The 14,678-nt window shown below is 41.2% G+C and overlaps 1 protein-coding gene across 2 annotated transcripts in view; it reads left to right on the top strand.

Moving 5' to 3' along the window:
- LOC124289710 (nuclear valosin-containing protein-like) overlaps positions 1-14,678 on the top strand; it is a 66,758-nt gene that overhangs the window by 48,274 nt on the left and 3,806 nt on the right. For both annotated transcript variants that reach the window (XM_046726340.1, XM_046726341.1), the window contains 13 exons: positions 2,909-3,043; positions 4,653-4,754; positions 5,880-5,997; positions 6,411-6,549; positions 6,816-6,953; positions 7,360-7,484; positions 9,274-9,353; positions 10,125-10,247; positions 10,539-10,643; positions 11,058-11,120; positions 11,418-11,540; positions 12,016-12,115; positions 12,790-12,896. In XM_046726340.1, the coding sequence (XP_046582296.1) occupies positions 2,909-3,043; positions 4,653-4,754; positions 5,880-5,997; positions 6,411-6,549; positions 6,816-6,953; positions 7,360-7,484; positions 9,274-9,353; positions 10,125-10,247; positions 10,539-10,643; positions 11,058-11,120; positions 11,418-11,540; positions 12,016-12,115; positions 12,790-12,896 (1,458 nt within the window). The remainder of the gene's footprint in view (positions 1-2,908; positions 3,044-4,652; positions 4,755-5,879; positions 5,998-6,410; positions 6,550-6,815; positions 6,954-7,359; positions 7,485-9,273; positions 9,354-10,124; positions 10,248-10,538; positions 10,644-11,057; positions 11,121-11,417; positions 11,541-12,015; positions 12,116-12,789; positions 12,897-14,678) is intronic.

The raw sequence follows: 14,678 nt of genomic DNA, 5'->3' as shown, positions 1-14,678 counted from the left end.
GCCTGAGGTTCATCGACTCGGTTCAGTTCCTCCTGTCGTCACTCGACAGTCTGGTCAAGGCCAACGATACCTTCCCTATCACCGATCGATACACCGACGCCGAGACTAGACCCCTGCTGATGAGGAAGGGTGTGTACCCCTATGAGTACATGGATGGCTGGGCTAAGTTCACCGAGACCAGACAACCCCCCCATCAGAGAATTTTACAGCAATCTGACAGACTTGGCAATATCCCAAGATGATTACTCACACGCTATTAACGTATGGAATAAACTGGGTTGTAAGAATCTGGGTGACTATCACGACCTGTACTTGAGGACAGATGTACTGCTGTTAGCCGATGTGTTTGAGACGTTTAGGCGGACTTGTTTCAAGCAGTATAAACTCGACCCCGCATGGTATTACACCAGCCCAGGTCTGTCGTGGGATGCCTTGCTTAAAAAGACCGAAGTTAAGTTGGAGTTGCTCACAGATTACGACATGCACCTATTCATTGAGAAAGGCTTGCGAGGCAGGATTTCCATGGCAACCAAACGATACGCGAAAGCAAATAATCAATACGTAAAGGGCTACGACCCGAGCAAGCCAACCAATCTTATTCTCTACCTAGACGCCAACAACCTGTACGGCTGGGCCATGAGCCAGTATCTACCCACAGGGGGATTCGAATGGGCATCACATGAGGTCGATGTTATGAGCATCGCACCAGATTCGAACAAAGGTTATATCCTCGAGGTTGACTTAGAATACCCCAAGGCATTACACACATCACACAACAGCTACCCCCTGGCCCCCGAACGTATGAGGGTTAACCCAGACTGGATGTCTGAGTACCAACATAACTTGTTAGGTGGGCGGGTGGCAGACGTTGAAAAACTCGTGCCCAACTTAATGAATAAAACCAAGTACATCGTTCACTATCGCAACCTACAGCTGTACCTGTGGAGCCACACATCAGAATGAACACAGACCTCCGAAAGCTTGCCACCAGTGACTTTGAGAAAAATCTCTACAAGCTCATGAACAACTCGGTGTTTGGTAAGACTATGGAGAACCTGAGGAAACGCGTGACCGTGAAGCTGGTTCGGTCGAATGAGGAAGACAAGCTCAGGAGACTGATAGCCAGTCCCGCATTCAACCGTAGCAAGATATTCACCGATGACCTAGTTGCCCTACACATGAAGAAAAGCCATATAAAATTCAACCGGCCTGTTTACGTGGGGATGAGCATCCTCGATTTATCCAAACACCTGATGTACGACTTTTACTACAACGAGCTGAAGAAACAGTACGACGACAGGTGTGAAGTGCTGTACACTGACACGGATTCCCTGCTGATGGAGATTAGAACCGAGGACGTGTACGAGGACATGAAGAAATGCCTCGATTTATACGACACCAGTGACTACCCCAAGGACCATGCCATACGCAGCACGGTAAATAAAAAGGTCCTAGGTAAGATGAAGGACGAGTGTGCTGGCACGCCCATAGCCAAGTACATAGGTTTGAGGCCAAGACTTCCCTGTCGCCGATGGATACTAAACGTTGGATAGCTGTTGATGGCATCAACACGTACGCGTACGGGCATGAGAAAATTGAACCAAGAACATAGGTGTATGTATAAACAGGATACCCTGTCTAGGTGACATGTCACTGAACCAGAGAAAGTTTGAGGCTATTTACTACAGCCCGCGTGGGTACTGGAAAGGAGCTAGCGCTGTAGATAAGCTGGCTAAAATGGCGCGAGTACCCCCGGAGGAGGTCAAAGCGTGGCTTGAAAAACAAGCCCTTTGGCAGATCTATTTACCGCCACCACGCTACGTGCTTAGAAGGAAGTTTGGTATTAACATACCCAATAGCGTTCACCAGGCTGACCTCTTATTCCTACCCCACGACAAGAGGTACAAGTATGTCTTAACCGTAGTGGACGTAGCCAGTCGCTACAAGGAAGCCGAACCCTTGACCGCGAAAGATTCGGCCCAGGTAGCCAGAGGATTCGAATGCATATACAAACGCAGTCCGCTGATGTGGCCAACAGAGCTGCAAGTTGACCCCGGGCGGGAGTTCATGGGTGTCGTGTCACACCTGTTAGACAAACACGATACAAAGGTCAGGCGTGGCACGGCAGGAGCCCATCGCAGCCAAGCCATAGTTGAGAGATTCAATAGAACTTTGGCTGAGCGCTTATTCAGACATCAGTATGCGAGGGAGATGGCCAACCCGGGGAAGCGATCGACTGAATGGGTCGCGAGGTTACCTAAGGTGGTGTCGGCAATCAACCATGAAGCCACCGGCAAAAAACCGGCAGACGCTATCAAACTAAAATCAATAGTGGCAGAGTCGGCTGCTCCATTGCGTGGGAAAGAGAAACAGATACCAGATAGGGCCCTAGTGAGGTATCTATACCAGCCGGGGGAACACGAGGGTGATAGCCGTAAGCGAGCCACTGACCCAATATGGTCAGTCAAAACTTACAGCGGCATAGCGGCACGTAGAGCGATGATGCAATCTCAGGATAGATGATGCAATCCCAGGATAGACCCGTTAAACCGACATACTTCAGCCTTGTCCCTGGTAGCTCAGTCGGTTGAGTGGTGCGGCTGTGAGGTATACATGTGGGGTTCGTATCCCGCTGGCGTCTCAAACTTTTTTATAGTAGGGGTAATTGGGCGAGATCTAAGGGCCTGACAAAAGCCTTATTTGGGAAATAAGGCTTTGCAGAGGCTTTTGTTGGACTTGGTCCAGTATCCCCATTCCCCCTACTACTTTTTTTGAATAAGGATGGCTTGAAACATAGTGATGAAGTCCAATATTTGTACAACCCCTCTACCATTTATAAACATCCCCCCAAAATGTTCATGATCTCTATCATTTTTCGTTCAATAAATGATTATCTTCCTGTGTGCAGGACATATGCAAGTTGCTGGTGCACATGAAGCACCCTGAAGTCTACCAGAAGCTGGGGGTAACCCCACCCCGAGGATTCCTCTTGCATGGGCCCCCAGGATGTGGCAAAACACTCCTAGCTCATGCCATTGCTGGGGTAGGTTCATGTAGAAGTAGACAGTGTTGATTATTTTTATGACTATTAGCAGCAGATTTATTGCTTTTACCAACTAACTATATTTCAAATAATTTGAAGCTGGGCTACCAAGTCTTGAGACATGTATTTTGTTGGTAGAATAAAGCCCAGATGTGGATATCTTTCTAATAGTATGTAAAACATCATTATGTTAACATCTAATGATCATAATTTATTTTGACAGGATGGATAGGTGTTAATTAGTACATACAGATATAGCACATGTATCTGTGTGTCATGACATCCTTACAGATATAGCACATGTGTCTTTGTGTCATGACATCCTTACAGATATAGTACATGTGTCTGTGTGTCATGACATCCTTACAGATATAGCACATGTGTCTGTGTGTCATGACATCCTTACAGATATAGCACATGTGTCTTTGTGTCATGGCATCCTTACAGATATAGCACATGTGCCTGTGTGTCATGGCATCCTTACAGTTATAGCACATGTGTCTTTGTGTCATGGCATCCTTACAGATATAGCACATGTGTCTGTGTGTCATGACATCCTTACAGATATAGTACATGTGTCTTTGTGTCATGACATCCTTACAGATGTAGTACATGTTTGTATGTCATGGCATCCTTACAGATATAGTACGTGTCTGTGTGTCATGGAATCCGTTACAGATATAGTACATGTGTCTGTGTGTCATGGAATCCTTACAGATATAGTACATGTATCTGTGTGTCATGGAATCCTTACAGATATAGTACATGTGTCTATGTGTCATGACTTCCTTACAGATGTAGTACATGTTTCTGTCTGTATGTCATGGCATCCTTACAGATATAGTACATGTGTCTGTATGTCATGGCATCCTTACAGATATAGTACATGTGTATGTGTGTCATGACATCCTTGCAGATATAGTACATGTGACTGTGTGTCTTGACATCCTTACAGATATAGTACATGTGTCATGGAATCCTTTCAGATATAGTACATGTGACTGTGTGTCTTGACATCCTTACAGATATAGTACATGTGTCTATGTGTCATGACATCCTTACAGATATAGTACATGTGTCTGTGTGTCATGACATCCTTACAGATATAGTACATGTGTCATGTGATGACATCCTTACAGATATAGTACATGTGTCTGTGTGTCATGACATCCTTACATATATAGTACATGTGTCTATGTGTCATGGCATCCTTACAGATATAGCACATGTGTCTGTGTGTCATGACATCCTTACAGATATAGTACATGTGTCTGTGTGTCATGACATCCTTACAGATATAGTACATGTGTCTGTGTGTCATGACATCCTTACAGATATAGCACATGTGTCTATGTGTCATGGCATCCTTACAGATATAGCACATGACTGTGTCTGTGACAAATAATCCTTTCCATAAAGACATTGATAGAAATGTAACATTTACAACTATATGTAGTGGCCGGTAAGTATTTGAAACAGCACAGTATTTGATGACACACAATGAACCTAATTTACCACAGCAAGCATGAGTAGTAACCCCAATGGATTGAGAGTGTCCTTAGATATATAATACTCTACCAGGGGTAATATATTTTCTGCCTCTGTTCAGGAGCTTGAGATGCCCTTCATCAAGATTGCCGCAACAGAGATTGTGTCAGGGGTATCAGGAGAGTCGGAAGAGCAGATCCGGGACTTGTTTGAAAAAGCTGTTGTAAGTACAGATCCAGTAGATGATGTTGATTATGATCCCCCTGGCATATAATGCAGGGGGATATAATCAACACCTCATCCATCCAACCATCTGCCCGTCCTGTCTGTCGGGATATAGTCAATGCCTCGTCCATCCAACCGTCCATCCGTCCGTAATGATTTCATTTCTGGAGCCTTTTGCTATTGACATATTTTGGGCATTTTTATTTTTCTCTATTTCCTTGGAAACAATTTTGATTTGGTTTCAAAAGGAGGGTGTGGATTTTGTTTCCGGAGCACAACTTGAAAATTATGAAAGATTTCTCATCCAAACCTGGTACATGTATTAAACAAGGGCTGAAGTGATGCCTTTTGTGATTTAGGATTTTATGAAAAATTGATTTTTCCCTGTTTCGATGGACACTCGTCAGACTTAGCTGAAATGGAGGTGGCTGTTGTTTCGGAGCACAGCTCGAAAACTGTTCAGTATCTTTCAACAAGACATGGCAGATATATAAAACAGGTTCCAAAGTGGTGCCTTTTGTTTTTTGCAGATTTTTGGCATTTTTATTTTTCTGGATTTCTGTGGAAACAATTTGGACTTAGACTCAAAAAGGGGGGTTGGATTTCATTTCTTGAGTACTGCTAAACAAAACATGAAACATTTTTCAACCAAACCGGGTACGTGTATTATTTAAGTACTGAAGTGGTGCCTTTTGTTATTTAGGAATTTTAAGAAAATTAATTTGTTTCCTATTTCCATGACAACAAGTTTGACTTTGACTCTGTTCATCGTTGTGTGTTTGTCTGGACCATATCTCTAAAATTAATTGGTATTCTTTCATGAAACTGTGTGCACACATAGACCAGGTTGTCAACTGCTGCCTTTTGCTATTAGGGATTTTCAAAATTTGCATTTTTTTCCATTGACTTTGAAATTGGTGTGTACCTGACATAGAAGTACAAATTTACGAATCCCAATTCCATGTTATTGTTTTGATAGCTTAATAACTACTCTTGTAGACAGACGGACAGATCAGACAGAAACTCTCTCATCAAGTTGGACTTTAAATCCAGCCCAAAATCAATGATTTGTTGTTATCTCACTCCTGTCTGAAATCTGTGGTTTGCTGTGATTGTGTTCCAGGGCTGTGCCCCCTGTGTCGTATTCATAGATGAAATTGATGCCATCACACCAAAGAGAGAGACAGCATCGAAGGACATGGAAAGGAGGATTGTAGCTCAGTTGTTGGCGTGTATGGATGGTGGGTAGATTATTGGTCAAACCGCGCCTATGACTCAAAACCAAAAGTGCCCACTGATTACCGTATCTTTTGGACCAGTAGATGAACCAATGACAATGTCATGTACCAGGTACTCTTGTCATTCCAGATCTGTAAACAATGTCTGACATTTCTCATTTATCTTTATAATGATGGCCCTTCATACTTCTTCATTCTTCTTAACACATTGCAGTTATTTCATGCAGAGGGATAGATTTGTTTAGAACAGTTAATACTTAATGTGGCACAGTTTTTGTAAGTGTGGAACTAAAAAGAATAGGTGTTCCTGGCCTTGAGTTGGGAATTTGTCTGCATATGATTATTAAAATATTATGGAAGGAAACAATTTCTGTTACTGCAATTACTGGTTTAACTGTCATTTCATTTCCTCTCAGATCTGAACACAAAGACTGTCCCTGTGTTAGTAATAGGAGCAACTAATAGACCTGACTCTCTTGACCCTGCACTCAGACGAGCTGGCAGGTTTGATAGAGAGATCTGTCTCGGGATCCCTGATGAAAATGCAAGAATGAGGTAATATATTCTCTAATGGCATGTATGTATTAAGCTGCAAATTTGAAACTGGAAAAAGTACTGCATGTATTTGGCCGGGATTGAAGGCTCATTGCTTCAAGCTTCATTGCTCATAGTATCAATCACTGGATTGCCTTGTCTCAAATATTTACACTCTGGTGTCATATAGCTGGAATATTTCTTGGTGTGGCCTTAAATGACAAATCAGAAACAAACTTACGTGATAAGCTCTGTTTACAATGTGTTTATAGAGAGCCATATTTTAGGATCCTGCAGGTGCTGTGTCGAGGTCTACGTCTGACCGAAGACTTCAACTTCCAGCATCTAGCTCACCACACCCCAGGTTTTGTTGGAGCAGACCTGATGGCCTTGGCCAGGGAGGCGGCCATGATTGCTGTCAACAAGTAGGTGTGGGATACTCTGTAGTAGGGGTTAATATTCTACACAACATTTGATGGTGCCCAGATGTTATCATGAATTGGATTACAGTTATATTTTAGTCATAATGCATGTTAAGTTTGTTTCATAATATACTTGAGTGGGCATTATTATGCATTGTTGTTTCCCAGCTTTCTTGGGAGTGGGAATTGAGAATAATTTTTCAGACTCAACATTTTGATTTTGTTGTTTTGTGAGAGAAATCAAGCTTGTATGCAACAAAGATTAATTCTGTTTAAACTATGCACATGTAAACCCAGTTGCAGCATTAGAAACTAATTTTATCCCTTATATAGCATGTTGACCAATGCAGGAAAGTCATGGCAAGATTATGCATAAAGACAGAGTTTTGACACCAGTGGGGTGTTTCAGGGTGTTTCAGGAACTGCAGAAGGAGAAAGAGATGTCCCTTTCAACGCCCAGCCAACCAGGCACCAACAGTGTAGAAGAAGACTGCCCTGACAGCAGGAAACACATGTCTCCAGAACTTGCATCAGGTGAGCATGTTGTCCTCACTTTGACTTTTCATTTCCATGACTTGCTTTTAAGTTTCATGTTTTAAACTACCGGATTGGCCTAGGTGACTGCCAAAAAGCTGTAGTAAGAAGATTGTGAAAGAAATAGGTAGTTAAGAATGTTTCTTTAAGAGACAATAAAAAATTTATTTCATTTCTTATAACTGTATGCTGTTGCTAAAATTATGCTTGGCTTTTGTGTATGTTTGTATCAGGGGAAATAATATCTTTTATCTGCTGTAGATACTGAATTAGCATTTTTGATGTGGTTGTTATCTTATTAGAACTTATTAGAAATGAGCCACAATATTACGTCCATTGTCCATATTTTTTAGTAAGTTTAGAAATTAATCTTACTTTGAAACGATCGCTTTTGAAAACTGACTCTCTAACAGTAACCAATCTTAGCGAACTAGTAGAACCGAACACGCCCTATCGTCACGTGACATTGATGTGACTGAAAAAAGTCATCTGCTCGCTTCCGTCTGCTATTTTCGTCGACATTTGAAAATCTCAAGACTTGCCTTCGGCCGTTAAAACTATTATTGTAGAACGATATCAGGATGGCCAAAATTGTTCAGCTATTGCAAGACATTTCGGCTTTCCCAGAAGTACTGTTTATTCTTGTGTAAACCGTTTTCAACGAAGAGGCTCGATTGAGAATCGCCATCGAATAGGTCGTGCTGCCAAGGTGTCACGGAGAGGTAGGAGACAGTTGTTTCGGATCGTGAAAGACAATCGCATCGCAGCACCTTTACATGAAATTACCAACATTTTTAATAGGGGTAGAAATTCCCCTGTCTCACGGAGGACAATTAGACGGGTTTTGCATGAGAATAAATTTCACAGGCGTATCGTTAGAAAGAAAATAAGAATTCGAGAACAACAACATCAAAACGTCTACGCATGGGCAAGAGGGCAAAGGTACAAAACTGTGGATAATTACTGGAATAGAGTAATATTCAGTGATGAATGCAAGGTTTTTCTTGGAGAAAATAATCGTGTCTATATTTGGAGACAGCCCGGCGAAGAGTACCTACCTGAATGCCTGTGTCCAGGTCGGCAGCCTCGAGTGGGTTTGATGATATGGGCTTGCATTACTTTGCATGGTGTCGGAACTTTGACTGTTGTTAACGGCAATATAAATGCCCAGAAATATATGGCATAATTTATTCTCACCTCTGGCCTGTTGTAGCACGTCATTTTCCTGGAAATAATTATATCTTCCAAGACGACAATGCCCCTGTGCATCGGGCCTGAATTGTACAGGACTATAGACAAAACAATGGCATAAATGGCATGGTATGGCCTGCACAATCACCGGATGCAAATATAATTGAAAATTGTTGGTTGATGTTGAAAAACAAGTTGGCCGCACACCGACAACATATTCAGTCGGCAGCTGATCTCGAGAGAGAGAAATCAGGGATATCTGGCAAAACACGCCGGTTAACTACATACAGAACTTGTACAGATCAATTCCAGGGAGAATAGTGAAAATTCTGAGGAACAAGGGTCATATGACCAAGTATTGAGGTAAGTCACCCTGTATTTCATGCTCTATCACCATTTGAATAAACCGCGCTGACAGGAGGCGTCACACTCGGCCGCCATCAATGTACGTAATATTGTGGCCACCTGCTGTATCTTGTATGATGGATTTGTTATTCTCGGCTGCTGCCATATAGCTGAAATATTGCTGAGGGTGACGTTAAACAACAAACAATCAAATCATATATTGGTATCTTTCAGTTTGTTTAATGTATTTTAGTGTTGTCATGGTTAAGGGATCAGCCACCATTGTCAGAACAGCAATTACAGGATCTTTTCATTAAGATGGAGGACTTTGAGGTAAGTGCAGTCTGCAGTATAGTCACATGAAGATATGTAACCACTGACCAATTATCACCTGCACATGGCTGATAACAGCGGTGTAGTTAACCATGTGCATGGTGTATCTTGAGGGGTAGTATAAAGGTTAAAGTGTCTGCTCCTCTGAAGATCCAGATTCGATTCCCCACATGCGTACAATGTGTGAAGACCTGCTGGAATATTGTTAACAGCTGCATAAAACCAAATTCACTCACCCACCTCTTAGCGACTGGTCATATATTATAGAGGGTGTTTGCTCAGGAGATGTTTTGCTGACGTGTCCTCCATTTTAAGTAGCTTTATTTCATGACCCATCAATTTTTTATGACCTGACCATGGTAGCCACCACCCCAACCATTTATCTTCCTGGCCCAACCACCCCTATACTAAATGAACAGTCCTCCACTACAGTTAGAATACTACTGCAGCACTGTGTCTTCAAGACAAAAGGGTATCTGTGATGCAACATAACATTCGATTCTACTTGTATTGAACATAGTGTTCAACATATTTATTGTGCGTCATCAAGTTTGACTAGTAATGTTTTATCAAACAGGATCTCCTGGAAAGAACGCGCTTGAAATAATGTTTATATTTTATGCTATGTCATCGTAAGGCAAAGTCATCGTGAAATATTGTTCCGAGCAGTATTTAACACTTTTACTCAGGATTGTTCACTGGATTATTATCTTCTTTCCATGCTGAATTAACGTTTATGGCAATTCAACTTGTATCTCTTTCATTCACCAGGAGGCTCTAAAGCATGTGCAGCCATCAGCCAAGCGTGAAGGCTTCGCCACAATTCCCGATGTGACATGGTCTGACATCGGGGCTCTCCACTCAGTGAGGGAAGAACTGCAACTTGCCATTCTGGTATGAGTATTTCTGTAATTGTTATTGTACAGATTTGATTTGCAATGAAGATGTAGTAATTTAAACAGATTGTATTAAGGAACATAATGGCTTGCAGACTTGTCTCTTTGCTGTATATAAACATAAGGGTTTGTGAGTGAATTGAGTGAATGCCACAGTCAGCAATGACACAACTTAGTTACAGTGACCTGGAAAAGTCTTGGCAAGCAGCCAGTGACTGAAAATGTGTCCATCTTATGGCACGATAACACAAAACATATATCTCACATATATTTTACCCTTTATCTCAAGGCACCAGTGCGACACCAAACAGAGTTCCAGTCACTAGGGTTGACCAACCCTCCAGGGATACTGTTGTCAGGACCCCCAGGGTGTGGCAAGACCCTCCTGGCCAAGGTAAGCAAGCAGTTAGCTGGTGAGTGGGTTTGATCAATATTGATTATGTCACATGGCTGACATTTGATTAAGGGAATCATAGCATGAACAATGATCCACATCCTTGTGGTACCACGTAGGGTATGATAAACAGCAAATATGTAGGTACTGACTTCTGTGGGATACATTTCAGTGACCAGAATAATGTTTTTCTGGTGGAAACAACCTCAAGTATGGAATACTGGAACTGGTATTGTGTGATGTTGAGTCTGTGTATTGTTAGCAGTAGTAACCACCATTACAGAACTGAAATACATTTCGCAGGGAACGGACAGATAACATTTGGTAACAAAATGTTAAAACAGCTATGCTGTATTCAGTCCACATCACATTTGAGAGTAACTAATATTCATAATCATGATATATTTTTTCTAGGCAATTGCGAATGAATCTGGAATCAACTTTATATCAGTCAAAGGACCAGAGTTGCTTAACATGGTGAGCTATACAAAAGGTTATCATGAAAAATACTTTCTCAAGAATATATTCCATATCTTGTCAAGTTAAAGCTGATATGACATAAAATATTTACTCACGCTGTAGGCATACCAACGAAGTAGTATTCTATCATGTCTCACTGTTTGTATTCTTGAATCTGTATCTTAGGTAAAATTAGTAGAGGCATTCTTAATGAGGTTTGTTTTACAGTCTAGGTATATTTAGTTCGGAAAGATTAAACTGGGGAAAAAAACCCAGATCTCTGGAGTGATGAAATGATCAAACTAATTATTTCAGTATGTTGGTGAGAGTGAGAGAGCTGTGAGGCAGGTCTTCCAAAGGGCACGCAACTCCTCCCCATGTGTCATCTTCTTCGACGAGCTTGATGCTCTTTGTCCCAAGCGATCAGGCTCAGGAGAGGTACTGTCAACAGGAGGAAAGGCCAACATGATATTTGTTTATCTTGGTTTGTTATTCCATGTAAAATATCATTGGCCTTAGAATGTAGTAAGAGATTACTTTGCAAGGTGAATTGTACCTAGATTTAACTTTTCTTTTTTAATTTCTTCTTTTCTTTTTTTTTTACCTTCTAGAAGATATTTTTGTGTTGATTTATTCTCTGTTCCTTACCAATCATTAAGAATGTTATGCATATTATTAGTATGAGTCATTCACATTTGATAATCTTATGTCTTAGTACACTCCTTGAAACAGTTTGTGTGTGTGTGTGTGTGTGTGTGTGAGAGAGAGAGAGAGAGAGAGTGTGTGTGTGCATGCATGCATGCACACATGCACATGCATGTCTTTTGTGTGTAAGGTGGGTGCACGCATGCATGTGCTCGCAGCTTCCCATTGCCATGGTTTCAGTGGTACACTGTATCCTATTTGTCCTCAGGGAGGTTCAAGTGTGCGGGTTGTCAATCAAATGTTGACGGAGATGGATGGGCTGGAATCTCGTAAGCAAGTCTTCATCATGGCTGCCACAAACAGACCAGGTAACCTTTCACTCCTGATCAGAATGTGGCTATAAGGAGGATTTTGACCATACAGCATGTCATGGTAGATTATGTATCACATTGCAAGATCTCATTACAATAAAATATTCGACCTTCAAAGGGAAGTAAAAGAGTACTTAAAATTACGGCAATTATTTTTTGTACTCTTGTAAATAGTTTAGTAGTACTGGATCTCATGGAACCAGATAACATTACTGACAGTTTGGCATCATGTACCTTGATGCATGAACACTGAAGTGAATTGTGACATTCAACAACACTATCAATGCAAGTTAGTTAGTATATCAGTTCTACAACACAGAAACAGCAGATATTTTGCAAGATTATGTTCACTTCTTTGATTGGCATTCTAGAAGTTGGGTAGATACAACTTCTTTATTCTGTATAGGCGACGTTTCAACATATGTATCACTTGCTTGACAATGACATTAGAATCTATGTCGAAACGTCGCCTATACAGAATAAAGAATAAAAATAGTCCTCATCCTTCAAGATTATGTTCAGCACGTCTCAGTGATGATGAAAAGTTTTCTGTATGACTGTTGTAATTTCTAAAAATTTTTAATTTGAAATGGCTATCTATGCTGTTTGTAAACACAGCAAGCTTATTTTTCAGGTGTGTTCCTTGTGCATTACTAGTATGATCTTTTCAGACATAATCGATCCTGCCATCCTGCGCCCTGGTAGACTGGATAAGTTGTTGTATGTGGGGCTGCCATCGCAGGAAGACAGGCTGGATATCCTCAATACCATCACCAAGGTAGCTTTATGTCAGAATTGTGGAATATCTTTGATACTACAGCATAATAAAACTTTGGTTATTTATGTTTTAATAAAGGAAAGTTCGACATTCAGACAAAGTGTTAATTCCTGAATATAGTTGGGGAGTTAAAAGGTCTGCCTGTTTTCCTTTTCACATTAAAGGTCACATGCAACGTAAAACACAACTTTGCAGATTCTGATACCTTTCGGTATGGACTTACCGAAACAAATCATCAAAAATGCAGATTCAACTTATAAAGTTGAAATATAACGCAATGAAAAAAAACGAGCGAAATCGGAGTTCAAATGATTCACTAATTTTCCCCAAGCGCTTGGGGCAAAAGTGGTTTCAACAGCTGAGCTGCGCTGGGCTGTGCTGTGCTGTGCTGGCTGCGCTCATAGCACATGCGCAGTGAAATAGGTTCGCGCAGCTTGGAAGCGGGTTGTCCGGTGAATACTCCGTGAAGGCTTTGGTGTGAGCTATATTTTTAATGTTTTGTTGATATTTCACAGGCGCAAGCTTTTTATATGTTATGACAGTAGATTACCGATTTAACTGTTTATGTAATTTCATTTGTCTATTTCACCACACATTTTTCTTACCGAGTCACTTTCTCAGTTCGATACTTAACATCGATGTCATTATTTAGCGTTGACAGAATTTCTAACTGATGTAGATATGTAGTTGTCACAGACAAAACTCAATGTCTGTTTTATTGACACCTATGTGTCTGCCCGCCTGTCTGCTAATGACAATATTCAATACACAACTGACCGCCTCCGTGGTGTAGTGGTTAGAGCGTCTGCCCGGAGAGCGGAAGGTCGCGGGTTTGATCCCCGACCGCGTCATACCAAAAGACGTTAAAATATGGTACTTGTTGGTCCCTGCCTGGCGCTTGGCATTAATGGGTACAACAAGCACTGGTCGGCTCGGAGTCAGTATAATTTGTCTGAGTGGGGTATTCATGCTTCACTGCGGCATGGTATCTCAGTGGGCTGGCACTATAAAACCAGCTTAAGTCTGGGCTAGTACAAGCAGCCACACATACACATACACACGCATGCACGTCGTCATATGAGCGAAATATTCTCAAGCACGACGTTAAACCCAATTTCACCTCACCAATACACAACTTCGATTACTGAGCACATGCAATTTGAACTTAACACCTATCAGGCTATACACCATAGACAAAACGCATTGATTTATGGCCCGAGTTCGATCTCTGTCACATTATGTTATTACACAGACAGGCAGGTGTGATACTTGTACACATGACATGTTATGATGTCTGTTGATTGCAAAATGTTATACACCAAAAATGAGCATGTATTTACAAAACCCAACATCTCTATATATACACACACTATGGGCCGTGAGGGCATCTGCAAATGAACCAGCCGTTAAACTTGAGTGCACACCCACCCGCTCTGACTGGGTTCGTTATCCCGGCTGCTTTGGTTCTAGGGAAGTAAACCCAAGTACAAAATATTGCACTTTTGATTTGCGATTATACACTTATCATTTTGTTTATATGTTTTATGTATATGTATATTATATTATATGTCATGAATATGTCATGAATAAGTGATAATTGTGTTTTAATTATGTTTGAATTTTGGGTTGCATGCGACCTTTAACAAATTTTCATGGGATTGAAAGCACAAATTTGTACAAATTTACCCAGAATATCTAAAGAACATCTCTATTCTTTTTCATAGAGATCGTCCTTGGGGTACATATGTGCATTTTCTGTGGCTGAAAATGTCATGTGACAGC

Source organism: Haliotis rubra, unplaced genomic scaffold (genome assembly GCF_003918875.1).
Source record: "Haliotis rubra isolate DU_JTF1 unplaced genomic scaffold, ASM391887v1 Scf447, whole genome shotgun sequence".
Lineage (NCBI taxonomy): Eukaryota > Metazoa > Mollusca > Gastropoda > Lepetellida > Haliotidae > Haliotis > Haliotis rubra.
This window is presented reverse-complemented; position numbering and strand designations above follow the sequence as displayed.